At 36.0% G+C, this 15402-nt stretch overlaps 1 protein-coding gene across 2 annotated transcripts in view; it reads left to right on the top strand.

Moving 5' to 3' along the window:
- Positions 1-15051, top strand: part of UCHL3 (ubiquitin C-terminal hydrolase L3) — a 39693-nt gene extending 24642 nt beyond the window's left edge. For both annotated transcript variants that reach the window (XM_032680018.1, XM_032680019.1), the window contains 3 exons: positions 10341-10416; positions 12847-12905; positions 14167-15051. In XM_032680018.1, coding sequence (XP_032535909.1) covers positions 10341-10416; positions 12847-12905; positions 14167-14250 — 219 coding nt within the window. In that variant the 3' untranslated portion in view covers positions 14251-15051. The remainder of the gene's footprint in view (positions 1-10340; positions 10417-12846; positions 12906-14166) is intronic.
- The last annotated feature ends 351 nt before the right edge of the window (positions 15052-15402 follow it).

Raw genomic sequence — 15402 nt, 5'->3', positions numbered from 1 at the left:
AGCTGTGTAATTAACACAAAAGATAAACTTTATTTCTTGACAGAAGGTGAGGAGGTCATCTAAAGATGACATTGGGAAAGTAATAGTGGATCATGTTATGCTAAAGGTGAGCTCCGTATTTGACATCGTGGCCAGATGAACTAATGTAATCCATTTTTCCATGTTCATGTGATCATTAAGAAGGACTAGAAAGGTTGCCTTTGTATTTAGCACAAATGTATTTAGTAAACTGTGTGAATATGTTACTTACTGTCTCTAGCTATAGACAGGATTGATGGAATATTTTATTCTGTTTTTTTTTCAGTAGCAATAAAATTGTTAAGCTTGACTGTTTGTTTTTGTTTTGTGAGTATGTCTGATTCAAACAAAACTTGAACTTATTTGGTCCTGTGGCCTGTGTGGGACAGAAGATCAAAACTAAATCATCACAATGGTCCTTTCTGATCTTAATATATTTACTATAACTTTGTCAGTTGGAGCTGAGAGTCATTTTTAATACTTCTGTGGTCTTTCTTCTAATAGTAACAATTTGAATGGTTTAACATAGTCCTACTGCTTCCACGGATACTAAAGGGATCCTGAGTGTTAATGGCAATACTGCCACTGGCCTGCTATTTTAGAAGAATAGGTGAAAAACTTAGGAAGTTGCATACCTCACCACGGTAAGCTTCCCTTTTCCTTTGCTTTCCTTTTATGTTAGACATGGAACAGTAAAGAAACTCTGGGCTCTGTTACAATAGTTATTTGATTCATTTTAAATCCCAGAGTAGCACAACCTATTTTTCCCAAATTACCAAAGAATTGTTGCTCACAGCTTTTGTAGCTGTTGACAAAACTGATTCATTCTCTGTTTTCAACTGTTCCTTCCATGAGATGATACTTAAATCCCTTCCCTCCTCACTTTCCAACAGTCTGTCTCTTGAATGAGTCAGTTAACTTGTATTCATATTATAAAGTTCCCTGGGTGTGAATAACCTCTAGCTTATCTGATTATAAACTTGATATTTGGACGATGTCTTTGCTTATTCTCAGTGTTCCTTTGTCTTCTCGTTCAAATTCAACACACTCTTGATTATTATCTGTGTGATTTGAGCAGTTAAAGGACTAAATAGAGGACATTTTTGCAGTTGCCTTTTTAGGGATGTTGCTTCAAGTTTAAGTGGGCTAAGTATGTTCTTTTTTAATGTTTATGTAGTCGTCATCGTCCTCGCTGTCTTCACCACCATCCTCATCGCAGCCTCAGGTTAGCCACAGCAGAACGAAGGCTTCTCCATTGTGTCACTCTGCATCCCTCTCCTGGGCCAAACGTAATCATGTAGGTCCTGCAAAGGCTACCAGTCCGTCAATCCGTCTTCGTCGTTGGCGGCCCTTGATACGCCTTCCATCTGTTGGGCTTCATTCTGTTGTAAGTGTAGTCCATCTTCAGTCTTTTCTTACTTTGACACGACTGGCCTTCTGCCATGTAACTTCGGTCTTCAAGGCATCATTTTTTGTTGGGGTCTTTTCTCAACCATTCTTAGGATTTCTTTCTTCCTGGTTTTTTTTTTTCCCCCTTTCCCCCATGTCGGACAGCAAAAGTACATCATTTCATGCTTTGCTGTCCAGGTATTTTTGATTCAATACACATGCCAAATCATTTTCAAAGCATAGAGGAAGTCTGCCTTTCATAAAGTGGCTTTTCTTTTTTTTTTTCCATAGGCTCCACATCCAGCCTCTTCTTTTCACCTCATCTTCATGGCCTTTCATTTGGATGAGCTAAACCAAGGGGCTTCTAATTCTTTGTCACGTGATATTATTTCTTCTGTGTTTGAGACCTGGTTAAAGTTCTCTTATGCTAAACCTAGTCTCCTTTTCTTTCATTAAGTCTTTCTTAATGGTCCCTGGGTATTTCAGTAAAGATAAAAGGTTTACTGTAATCCCAAGGGGCTGGTTACTTTCTCAGTTGACATCTGTTTCTTTATCCAGTTTGTAGGCATACATTCTGGTTTAAGATGAAGACATTCTAATCAAAAAAGCTTGTCATCAAATGCTTACACTTTTTTTCTTCTTCACTCACAGACCACAAATGTATCTTGAAAATCTGGAAAAAAAATTACATGCACAGAATAACCAATATTTCTAAACTATCCTATGACCACCAACAGAAACACCGAACTGAAAGAGTCATTTTGTTGTATTTCATCCTGTTTTTAAGGAGTGATCACACTTTCAGTGCGCACATATTTAAAAAAAATCTTGATACGTAGAAGGGAATGGTCTTAAATACAAAATTGGGACTTAACTTTGTTTTTATCATTCTTTGATAATGACCACATTTCACCTGTGTTACTAGAAATTCTTCATTGAGGTATATGGATCTTTTACTGAGGTGAAATAACTATTTCTGACGGTGGTCCCTTTTCTTTTTCATTCATTCCACATGTGGAAATTCTTAATGTTTTACTGCTATTAAAAACTAGTGTCAAATGCTTCCATTTCTTTATAGATTTTATATTTTTATCCTGATAAATATCTTAGGATGAGACCTCTTTCCAGACTCCTTTCTCTTCATGCGAATGATAACTACTATTATGAAGTATCAAGCTCTCTTGTAATATTCAGAAGTATGGAACATTCTTGATGTTATCATTTAGAGCTAGTTAAATACCTTGAGATTTGAGGAGCCGTGGAGTTAAGCATAGAGTTAAGTTCTGTCCAACTCATGCTTCTTCCTCCCTCATTTAATATTTATTTCATTGACATTGACAAACATCTGACATTTTACCTGGGGATTTTGTTGTTTAGCAAAGCGTGGAAAATTCTATGACATATTTCTATAATTTGAAGCTGGATTCTTGTATGAATTTGACTTTTATAAGCTTGTTGTTAACAAAAGACTTTTTGAGAAAGACTTGAGCTTGAGTGTGCCTGCCTAGAACGAAAGCATTAATTGACCATGAGTTTACTTCAACAATAAATAAATGATGACTTATCTAAAGATGGATGTCACAGCATAACCTGTAGTGATTATAGCAGAGAACTAGTAGAGAGTTTTAATTACTTCAGAAAATGTCTAATTCAACTCCTCATCCATTAGCAGTGAGCATTTACTTTAAAAATGTTTTTAAAAAATTATAAAGTAAATAGAATTCAATACAATTGTATTAGGCAAAACAGAAGCTTTCCACTAAAAAGTTTTAAAATATTACTTATTAAATCCCGAGATCCTGTCTTCATCTGACAGATTAAAATTGTAAGGCCTATATGTAAAGATTTATCACTGAATGCTATATAGTTTGGTATCTGTTGGTAACTACATTGCTCTCATCTTTACACTTTTGTATAACATGCCTTTCCAAGAAAATTTAAGAACACACAACTTAGATGTAAATTAGTTTAATATGCAAGAAATCAGACAGCATTTTTGTCAATAAAGGTGCCTCAGGTGGCTTGATAAAATTTGAATGACCAGGTAGTATTTATTGTCCTATCAACAAATATTATTAGTACAGCTCTGATCATTCTGCTAGATGTACAGAGAGGCTGAATTGGTCTCAGTCTTGTATTAGACCAACCTGTGAGAAATATATGGGCATTCTAATATTGCTTTTATTGAGAAATCTGTGCTCTTCAAGGGGGAGAGGGGAAAACATGCTGTATATTGTGTTTAAAATAGTTGAACTTTCTCGTAGTTCTAAATACATTTCTACTACTAAAACACTGACAGATAGGCAGTAGATTGTTTCAAAATTTAGAGCGAAAGTCTTAATGCTGGGAGACTCTCTTTATGCTCCTTAAATAAAAGCACTTTCCCTACTTGAAAACTTTCCTTGACTTCAGTGGTGGTTGACCTTGGATACAGGTGCCCACCAGGCTGCTTTATCACTCCCCTTCTCAGCAGGTCAGGGCAGAGAGAAAATAAGATGGAAAAAAATTCATGTCAAGATAAAGTCAGTTTAATAAAGCAAAAGCTGCACATGAAAGCAAAGGAAAACAAAAGGTTTATTCTCTACTTCCCATCAGCAGGCAATGTCCAGCCACTTCCTGGGAAGCAGGGCTTCAGTATGCACAGTAGTTGGTCAGGAAGACAAGTATCATAGAAACAAATGCCTGCCCCTCTTTTTCTCCTCCTTTCTGTTAGCTGTTATTGCTGAGCAGATGTCAGATAGCAGGGAATATCCCTTTGGTCGGTTTGGGTCAGCTGTCCCAGCTATGTCCCCTCCCAAGATCTTGCCCACCCCCAGACTACTGATGGGGGATTAGAGAGACAGTGTTGACACTGTGCCAGCACTGCTCAGCAGTAGCCAAAGCACAGATGTGTTTACCAACACCTTTCCAGCTACCAGTGGAGAGCACAGCACTGTGAGGGCTGCTGTGGGGAAAACTAACTCCATCTCAGCCAGACCCAATATGCCTTTTTAGAGTAGGTCTCCAGATAAATTAAGAACATACAATAGGAGGAAAAAAATCGAAAATACTGTCCTAAAATGTTCTATACAAATCTGATAAATTGCAGAAGTGGCGAATTTTTAAGCTCATGTAACAACCTGCTTCATTAGTAATGTTGACTTTTCCTGAATCCTTGTCATTTTCTCTTGTTTTTCCAGCTTATCTGTTCTTTTAGTATCTTTGCTTGCCTTTCATTTTGCTGCCTTTTATATTCAAGCTAATTTCCTAATTCTGCGAATCTTTTCTACACTTTTCAAATTTGAAAACGTGCTCTTTGTTTTTTCACATTTACTTTCTAAATCAGACTGAAGTTTCTGTTCTTTAAAGAAAAAAACCAGGAAATACCTATTTAGAGCAGCATACTGCTGAATACTTCCTCTTGCTTATGGATCTAAAATGTGTTTGTGTAAGTATTCTGTATCCAGATACTCAGATCCTTGATAGAACCTGTCTATGAATTTCACCTTCTTGCTTGACATCCTCCCATTCAAAATCAGACACTACTAGTCCAGTAGCTTGGAACTGTACCTCACCTGACACTTGCGTATTCTAGCTGTGGTTGGTGACATAGAGGTAATAAGCTTGAGACAACTTGTCTACCATGGCAGCAGGCCAGAAAAATACTAAGGCAAAGGAACTTCTTTTCCATTTTTGTGCCAGCACTCAAGACAGTCCCTCAGCACCTTTCTCACAGAAATTCTTACTCATTATTCTGGGCAAGGGATACTTTGAGCTGTGCATGTTCAACTGTGAAACTCCAGAGCATTTCAAAACCATAAACTCACTGCAATATATTGAGCATGAATAGAGATGTCACTGTTTCGTAAGAATGAGCCAGAAATAATCTTGCTAAAACTTGTGATCATCATTCCAGTGGTCTTTGTTTTAATTGCAGTACTTCAACCAAGATTCAAATGCCTTTCACAGTCTTAGACGGTATATTTGCCCAAGCATGTTCCACGCTGCAAAATGGAAAATACAGGCACCTAATCTACCCAATAGCAATTGCATCACTTTTTCCATCTAAACCATACGTTGTGTAAACTTCATTTTTGGATTTTTTTTTTTTTTTTTTTTTGCTTCTTGTAGCTCCTTGTCAGTCAATTTGTATATTTAAACTCCCAAGGTTTTCCTTCTCTTAGACTGCAATTACTTTTGTCATGATTTTTTCAGTTGGATGTATCTGAAATTTTTTATTCCTCAAGGTTCTGCAAAATTGTCTTTTCCATATGAGTCTTTAGTGCTCTTCTTCCAGAACCCAACAGATTCCTGATGCCATTTTCCTGACTTAACACAAGTGGTGGTTTTTTCCTTTCCCAGTCACTACTTGTATTGCAAAGCATTCTACTAAACTGGTGTGTGAGGCTTCTTGCTTTGTGCCTTCCTCTCCAAAGCAAGTGTAAGGAAATAGTAAAAGTACAAGATTTAGTTGGAAGAAGTTCCTGAAATCTGTCATTTAACATTGAATCTGCTTTTATAGTGTGGTCTTTTCATGAATTTTAAGCAGGATGTGGTGAGGCTTGTTCAGTAGATCCCTGAGAGGAAGACAATTTTTTTTTCCAATTGTGAGTTTGTCCCAGAAATGCAGCTTTAGGGAAAAGAAACTGGCTACACATCAAATTTTATAAACAGTTTTGTTTTAACTTAGCAACATTTGAAGAACAAAGGATTTCAAATGTATGAAAATTGAATATTTTCCTTTTAGATTGGGATAATGATCTAAGTGCATTACCAATATAAGTTTGAAGAATTATGCTTGATTGGACAGGTTGATATGATTAAGCAAACAGTGATACGGGGTGTACCATTTAGTTTCTGAAGTTTAGTGCAACAACTGGAAAGAAGACTGTTTTAGTTCATGAGGAGAGTTTCATGCAGTAGTGAAAGGTAAAATTAAAGGAATTTCTCAGTACAAGAAGGAGTAGGAAGGATTACTGTTTGTATAGTAAAAACTTTGGAAAGTACCATTGTAATTACCAATTTGAAATTGCTAGTGAAGAATAGAGGAAGGAATGTAGATGTTCTGTTTCAATAGCATCAGCTAACGAGTATTGACCTGAGACAAGTCAATTAAAATTGACTTCTCACAGCAGTCAGCAATTGTTTATTATTCAATCTGAATGTATAGGTTAGCAGAGAAGGCAGTCAAATCCTCTGAAAAACTGGGACTCGGTCATTTAAGTGCTTTTAATGTGGTATACAAAATTAGAGGGCACGACAGCTTTGGCTGTCACTTTTGTATGTGAGGCTGGGTATTCATGAAGATATGCTCTAATATTTTCATTGAGCATTACCTCAGTTACTTGAATAAAAATTACAGTTGAGATATGTTCTCAGAACCATCACTTTGAGTGCTAAACTTTCTGTATTTTTCTTCTTTAAATCACTTTCAAGGCTTCTGGTCTTTATTTTTCAGGATGGATTTTCTTTTGAAGAAGTAAATTGGAAAAGTGATGTCTACTAACTCATACTGTCAAAACTTATTTCTTATACTAAGGTTGCAACCATAACAAAGGTTTCTGTAAGCTGTCCAAGATGCTGGTATTTGTCCTCTTTCTGTCTTTTCTGAATGGGAAAAAAAAATATGAATTTTCTTCACTGTGTGCTATGGCACTTCAGAAGACTTGAAAAATGAGTCTTGAATCCCACAGGTTAGTTCCAAATCCCGATTAGACAATCATCTTATTTAGACTCCTGTGTCTTTCTCTTTCTTTGTGGTTAATACATACATGCGGTCCTTCAAATCTGCTGTCTCCTTTTGCACACTAAGTGAACTTCTAAGTAAAAAAATCCAGAGGAATAGGTCATTGCAACAGTTGACTGATGTTTGTATTACTGAGGTCTTTGAGAAGAAGAACAGTCAAGAGAAAATCCTCTGTAACTGTTCTAAAAAATACTATGTAGTGATGAACACGCAGCAGACTTCTTAAAGATATGTTCTCTTGTTCTCTTAAGCACTCACACAGACAGTTTTTATTAGAAACTTGAAAACTTGGCCAAAGGTGTAGCTTTTCAAGGAGACCATAAAAGACATCTCCCTGGAGCTGACATTCCCTCTTTTTTCCATTGCTTTGAAATTTAAAATCTTCTGGTTCAAGTGTTAGGATTTCCAGAGCCTCCCAGTGAAGTAAAAATTGGCCTGACTAGGCTTCTTTTCATGTGGGAGGTGTGTGTGTTTGTGTGCACATGCACACATATGTTTAGGTTTTTATCTCTAAGGAAGGGAGAGGTGGGAGGATTTTGAATCAAATTGATCACATTAGGAAAGTTTAATCCAGTTACTTGTTTGCCTAAGTTATAAGCAACAGATTTTTATAATATAAAGTTTTAGGTCATCATGACTGTTCAGGCTCTCTATGCTTATGATTATGCAAATAATTCTCTGTCAAAAGTACTGAAATCCTAATTTTTCAAGAAATGTAAAAGATCTACTTTACTACCATCTAGACTAGATGAAAAGAAATCATAAGGGAAGGAGCATGCCTACATTAGAACAAATGGTAGAAACTTTAATGATGGCATGGTACTTTCATTCTCTCTCTGAGGCTGGGGAATTAAAAGTGTAAAAACACAACATTTCTCACGGGTTGTGTCAGTCGCAAAATGAAAGCATGTTATTTAGATTAGTCATGTACAAAAACTCAGCAGGATTCTATAGGATTCTGTCTCTAAACTCTATGAAAAGTTAATCGTGCTTTTTTTTGATGGCTTCCCTGTCTGTCTTCTTTCTGTATACAGGCTCAACATTCCAAGCATGCCAATTGTGTCTCTCTATAGAAAGGGCGTTTATTAGAATTTGACAGAGAACCTACCCTCAAAATGGTCAAAGGGGCAACTATATCTTGGCCTAAATGTGATCAAAATCAAATCCTAACATGTCAAAGTCCTTTGAAATAGCGATACTTTGTGCTCTTCTACTTCATGTCACTTTGAGCCCAGGTAGAGTACATTCAGCTTTTAAATGCTAAGCCATTTCCTTCCTAAAGTGAGACCACTGGGGTGGTCTTCCCCTAACCCTGAAATTCCTTAAGCCTAGATTTTTGAGTTGGTAGGTTTAATGGATAAGTGAACATCTGTGAATTCATATGCCTACGAAGGGAATTAGATGACAATGTGGGATTTTACAAGGATGCTCAGCTTTGCCTGCCTGCACGTTTTTGTAGCACCACAGTTTAGATGTCTTTAAAAAGTTGGTTGATCAGTGGGAGTAAAAGCAAGATTCCATTGGTTGGTGGCTACTGTCTTGTGTGGTTTTCAGGAAGTTAGAAAACCTGTGGTCCTTTGAAGTTTGCAACTGGGGTATCCAAGTTCTTGTTTTTCCTAAGCCCTGGCTCTATTTGGCCTTTGTAAAACAAAATTATCAAAGGCCATTTCACTTAGACTGCTTGGAGTTCTGGTGGGAAGGTCCTCTTGTCCCTTTGATAGCTGCCTCATCTTCAGTGGCTGGAATGTTCTTTCTCCATTTTAGGCTCTCTGAAGCAGTGATGAAACAGGGTATTTGGGCCTTTCACACTTCAGCTGGTCATGGAGGTAACTCTCAAATGAGAGTGAGTGGACATTGTGTGGGTTTTTGTTTTATTTTTATTTTTCTCTCATTTAGAGCTTGCTACATAGAAATTCTGTAAGCTGATGGCGGTTCCTCCTTAATGTTGTGTTCCTTGCCCTTCTTGACGTATTAAAGGACTTATGGTGACTTCTTGTCCTTTGCTTTATTGTTTTGGTTGTTTGCTAAATTTCTTCAGTTTATAGTATCTTTTTAAGTCTTTTCTTATGACCTCAGGAAAAAGGAACCTTTAACCCAGTCTTGAAAAGATGTTGCAACCGTAAGATTCTACCACACATTTTACACTCTAATCTGTTTCCAGCAAATTTTTATACTTTTGGGATCTTTTAAGGATCTTTAGCAGTAATTACAAGATGAAATAAAATGGCATGAAATGTATTTTCACACAAGTAAAATTCTTGATAGTGAAGAAAAACTGAGGTGCTTTTTCCCATTCGCTCAAAACAGTACCACTTAAAATTGTGGATTGAAGTTCAGATGCAGATTGGACAGAATGATGAGGAATTAACACCATCAATTGCTATTGAACACAACAGTAGTGATGCTCCTTTTGGCTCAGAAGTTCAAAAACCACTGCTCAGTGGATGCTGGGAATGTGTGTTGGTGGACCACTATGCTGTGCATGCCCAGTGTTCTTCTGAAAAAAGTTTTGCTTGCTGTGGTTGGCAGTGCAGTACTGGGTTAGATAGATCTTTACCAACTGTAATAATTTTTTATGTTATGCCCCTTCATGCTGTTATGCACTTCAGTCCTCTCTGGGTACAGTTACTATGATGCCTTTTTGAAAATTCAGTCTAGGCACCTCTGGTTGTTTTCTTTCCTTCCCCATCTAAGATGTGTAAGCTGTTTCTTTTGATTGCTTGTGAAGAGGGAACAGGTTAACGCAACTGTGCTTGGCTTATGAGGAAAAAAATATTTTGACCAAGTGAATATTTTCAGTTCTAAAATATTACAGGTTTCAGAGTTGAGCCCTGCATCACTTTATTGTGGGAGATGGGTTAGTGAAGGAGTTGCTATTTATATGAATATCTATTTTTGATGTTAATGTATTTGAGCTGATTCTATTTTTAATTCAGTAATGAAAAATAAAGCTTTTGTGTAGAGCTATAATTGGAAATAATTCCAGATACTTTACTGCATGTGTTCTTACTGGTCTGTACATTGCAGGCAGCTTCTTCATATTCCAAAATGATCTGCACTGACTTCTGCCGTTCTGTATAGATCCAGACTCACTTGTGATTTCTCTCGTCCAAGTGTTGTGCATATTATGATGATATGTGCTCATTAACCATATTGTGATATGAGTTTTAGTGAACACAATTTCTTTTTTTCTTGTTTTGTCTTGCAGGCACCAAGTATAGATGAAAAAGTAGATCTTCACTTTATTGCCTTAGTTAATGTAGGTGGTCATCTCTATGAATTGGGTAAGAACACCTTTTTATCTGCCCTCTCCATTTGTTTGAAACAAATGCAAATAGTGATGCTGTTAACTGTCAAAGTTTAGGAGAGATTTCTTGATGTTATATAGGACTGAGGTTCCTTTCAGCTGCATCTTAGGGTCTGGGGGTTTCTGTCAAACAATTGCAGCCTTCTTCCCCTTATTTTTTTTCTTTTTGATTCTCTTTCCCTCAACTCCCTCCTATTAAGATAAAATGGTACAGAATACTAGACTGCCTTAAAACTTCTGTTATCATTTATAAGGACAGGAAGCAAGAAAAAATTGATGAACACGCAAAATTTCAGAGGAAACTAGTTATATTTGTGTCCCTACATTGCTTGTATTAAATTAACTCTATGCTGCTTTAGAAGTGTTAGCTGTACTATTAAGTAGCATGATACAGTTTAAACTGAAAGTGTGTAGTCAGGGTACCAACAGACATTAATATTCTGCAACTCATTTGTAATAGGCTGGTCATTTGTTTCCCCTCTACTTTTTTGTGGTCATTAGGTCTTTATTTGCTGAATTACAGCTTTTTCCCCCCCTTCAGATTGTGTAGCACTTCAGTTCTGCTCTGATATTCTCTAATGACTCCAATCTTAAATATGTTGCTGGGCAACTCAGTTTTGCTACAGGCTCTTCAGAAAACCAGCAAGTAGATCAGCATTTAAAAACTGCAAGCTGCTGGTCTTTCCTATCATAATTTTGCAGTATTTTATGGTTATAACATTTTCATCGTTTGAAAATCAACATGTAATTAAGCAATGCCCTTAACTAGTCACAGTCTGGGGCATAAGTGGTATATCAGAAGTGCTTATGTTAATATTAAGTTGATCTAAGGGGTATTATCAGGGATTAGTTATGAACAATAGGCAAACATTTCTGTATTTTATGATCCTGTGTGTCTGTCAGTGAACTAGATCACAAAGGTAAGTACTGTAGGATACAATATAAATGTTTTATGACTAAATTTCAAGGCATGGTGAATGGCTTGCTCTTCAGTAGTGTGCTATTTCCATAATATGTTTTCATTGCCTATTAATTTACTCTGCTTAAAATGCAAACTACATACTATGATGACCTTGTTTAGCTATTTTCTGTAGGTATGATGCAAGATAAAAGCCATTTGAATTTTTTTCTTAAAATTAAAAAAAAAATAGACAAAGAAGAGGCATTTAGCTCTGCTGTACAGTGGAACGCCAGTAGTACTATTTTTTTGTTCTTAAAATAACTTCTTTCTGTACCAGCGGAAGGAAGCAAAAAAAACAAACTTAAAAGTAGGAAAATTGGAGAAGGTTTTTCAATTGATTCACTGGCTTCAGTCACTGTGGGCAGCATGTGGGCTTTGGAAGGCAGAAAATGCTAAGGAAGCACATGGATGCTAAATGCTTGCGATGTTTTTGCCATAGAAAACACGTTATTTATAGTCACATTAAATTAAAATGCTGTTCTGCCAAGATGTATGTAAAAAACCCCAAGAATTGAATCAAACTTAACTTGCAGCAGTTCAGAGCGTTCATTTCTGTTTCCCTGGCATTTTCTGAGGGTTTTGCATTGTTGCATCTTCAGTCATCGTTGTTACAATAGTGAACGATCTCCTGCTCAGGCAAATCCAAAAGCTTGGAGTTTGGAAGTATTGTCAACTTTGATGGCATCTTTGGAGAGGGAAAGGTCTTTTACAGGGAGGACAGAGCCAAAAGGCATTTTGGTCTAGCAAATACTGAGGATACCCTGACATATGTTTTCATACTGTTAACTCTTTGAAAGTAACCTTAAACATATTTCTATGAATGAAATTATTTTTCAAATGATGATAATGATAGCATTATTATATTGCAAATGGGAGAAAAAAATAACTATAGCAACCCTTTTTAAATGCTATGAAAGTACATAATACTTGTGGCTATTGGGCTTGTTTGCTAATTTATTTTAAATGAGAGAAACATTTCAGATATGCCAGACTCTTCAAACTGGTAGGTTTGTTACTCGGTTCTGTCACAGAGTCCCTGATCACAGCTGTCAAAGACCACAGATGTACAGCTGTCTGTCTGAGTAAATCCATCAAGCATAGTTGAAATTTTTCTATTCTACTGGAAAAACTGAAGTACTATACCAGCAGTAAAACAATAGCAACTTACAGCCTTGAAGTTTTCAAATAAAATATTAAAAAAAATGTCATAGTTTGGATTATTTTTTTAATGTAACAGACTGTACATAATGATACTGGTTGAAGCAGTCAGCAGTGTAGGAGAGACAAGGGAAAAGCTAGCTGCATGTGTGATACCTTTATGAAAAATAAGATAGCATTTTTGAAAGTGAAGTACCAAAAAATGTGTTCAAATAGTTTTAACTGGAAAAAATGAAGCTTTTATAATCTTATAAATGTGCTGTTCAATCATGCTTTGTCTTTCAACAGATGGGCGCAAGCCATTTCCAATAAACCATGGGGAAACCAGTGACGATTCCTTTTTAGAGGTAGGAATACAGAACCTTCTTAAATGGGGTTATACAAAATTCCTGCTGTATTTCCACAAAATTTATACAATACATACATATGAAAATACTTATACAAGTCTTTATGGTTGGAGAAATAGAGCAAGTGGGATGGTAAGACAAAATTAGTTTTACTCAGTTCTAAACCCAGATATTTTGGAACACTCGTGTTGTAACTCTGGATGACAGAGTATCATAACATAAGAAATGTCAGAAGGGTTGATTGTAACAGAAATTCAGACTGACTTGTCTTCTGTGCTGAGATTTGCATATACCCCTGCTCCTTTCAAGTACACGAGACAAAGTTATCAGATTGAAAACTTAAAATTTTTCATTCTCTTTCCTTTGGTTTAGTTATAGTTTGATAGGTGTCATACTAGACAGAAGTTGATTTCCTTTCTGAGTCTTGCTAATAATCATTCTCTAGTTTCACAGCTTCTTTTGAGTGCTTCTTTTGTCAGGAGCTGTTCAGTTGAGAAATTAATTGGAAAGGGATACACTCAGTTGGGAGGATAACTGTCATCCCCACAGCATGATACGAAGTTGAAGTTGAGAGAAGGCAATGCATAGATCTGACTATTATGGTATCCAGACTAGATTAGCATTACAAAAACCCAGAAAAACTAAAAACAAACAAAAACCAAAACAATTTTATAGTTTAGTAGCATAGACTAATGTCTGTAAAGTTTGCATACAATTTGTGTTTGGACAGGGGGAGAAGTTGGATAAAGCATTCCTTATTTCATATGTAGCTTTTTTCTGGTTTACTGATAACATGTGTTCTCCAGATTGCACCCTAAAGCTAGATGAAGGAATTACTTAAGATCTTTCAATTACCCCACAGAGCTTAGATTCATCTTGAAACAAAGGAAAAATTTCTGACTGTAGAGTACTAGTCAAGGCAAACTTCAGAGATGCATTTAGAAAGACAAGCAACACATCTGTTGCACAAAGTAATATTCAGTCACAAAAATTGTTTCTAAGGTTCTACATAAAACTTTTGCTTGTTTAGGCTGCCCATATGAGCACTGAAAATAATCTTGAATAGTGGTAACTCACCTCAGAAATACCATTTATATAGATTTGTGACACTGTTTAGTAAACCTTCATGGAAAAGTCCATTTTGAGCATAGTTTGTATAAAGCATATCTTCATATTTCAGTTTTGGTGGGTTTTTATTTAAATTAATATGATTTATATTGGTTTTCATTTTGTATTTTTCCATTTGTACTTTTTTCCCTAGGATGCAATAGAAGTTTGCAAGAAGTTCATGGAACGTGACCCAGAAGAATTAAGATTTAATGCAATTGCACTGTCTGCAGCTTAAAAGCCTTTTTCAGTGAGACTATTGCAATGTATTGTAACAATAAACTGTTGCCATATGTTAATAGTACAAATTTTGATACTTCCCTAATGTGTTGATTAATTGTAGCAGACGTGGAATAAACTTTGCATTTGTCCTTGCTATATTTTGCTGCTTGTTCCTACAGCAACTTTGGGTATTTATATACAAGCATGCATTTTGTGCAAGATTTCTATGTGGTGGGTTTTTTCCCTTCCACCCCCTTAAAATTTTCAGAAATTACTGTCTGTGTTGTTTCATCATAATAATGATGAGCTAGTTCAGAGCAGGATTATTGTTTGTATCATTCACAGATAACATTCTGAGTGGCGTATATGGTATGTTAATGGGTGAAAACTTGGAATATGAGGCTGTCTCCATCTTTTATTTATAATGGTGCAAGAATATTATAAGAACTTCTTCAGGTGACTCAAATGACAAAGACATTTTTTCAGTGCATTATTTATAAATAATTATATGGAAGAAAAAAAGCAGAAAAAGGACTGTTCTTCCTGTTGGTGAGCACTAACATTTTAAAATTATCTTAATGTTTACATTTTGAATAAAACTTCACTTTGTTTCTCAAGCCTAATAATGTTAATAAATTGTCAAAAAGGTTTAGTTAAACCAATGTTTGCTATTTGTATATGTGGAAAAACAATGTGGATTTTTGCCCCGGAAAAGGCACACTAACTAGTTCAAATGGTAGGACTGTGGAGGGCACACACAGATGAATAGAGCAATGTGAAGTATCTCACCTAACTGAAATAAATTATAGAAAAGTAATAATTGTTGTAATGAATTTTTGTTTAACAAGAACAGAAACAGACTATAGATTTTAAGGTAGCCATGATGGTCATATACTTTTCTCCCCTTTAGGAATATCTGTTGTAAATTTGTCAGGTGGCATTACTGAATGCTGTGTGATACCCTTCCCCTGTACCATCCTTCTCACCTCACCCACTAGATCTTAAGGTGCTGTAGACCAATTTTTATACATGAATTAGTAGCATTGCTGTTGTTTTGTGTCTATTTTGTTGGTTTTGTTTTGAGTTTGTTTGGGATTTTTTGGCTAAGCAATCTTATGCTTTAGGATTCTTGTGAAGGTTGATTTTGATTAATGTGCATGTTTTTTAC

The sequence above is a fragment of the Chiroxiphia lanceolata genome, chromosome 2 (genome assembly GCF_009829145.1).
Source record: "Chiroxiphia lanceolata isolate bChiLan1 chromosome 2, bChiLan1.pri, whole genome shotgun sequence".
NCBI classification, from domain to species: domain Eukaryota; kingdom Metazoa; phylum Chordata; class Aves; order Passeriformes; family Pipridae; genus Chiroxiphia; species Chiroxiphia lanceolata.
The sequence above is the reverse complement of the archived record's forward strand: the minus strand, read 5'-3'. Positions and strand labels throughout refer to the sequence as shown.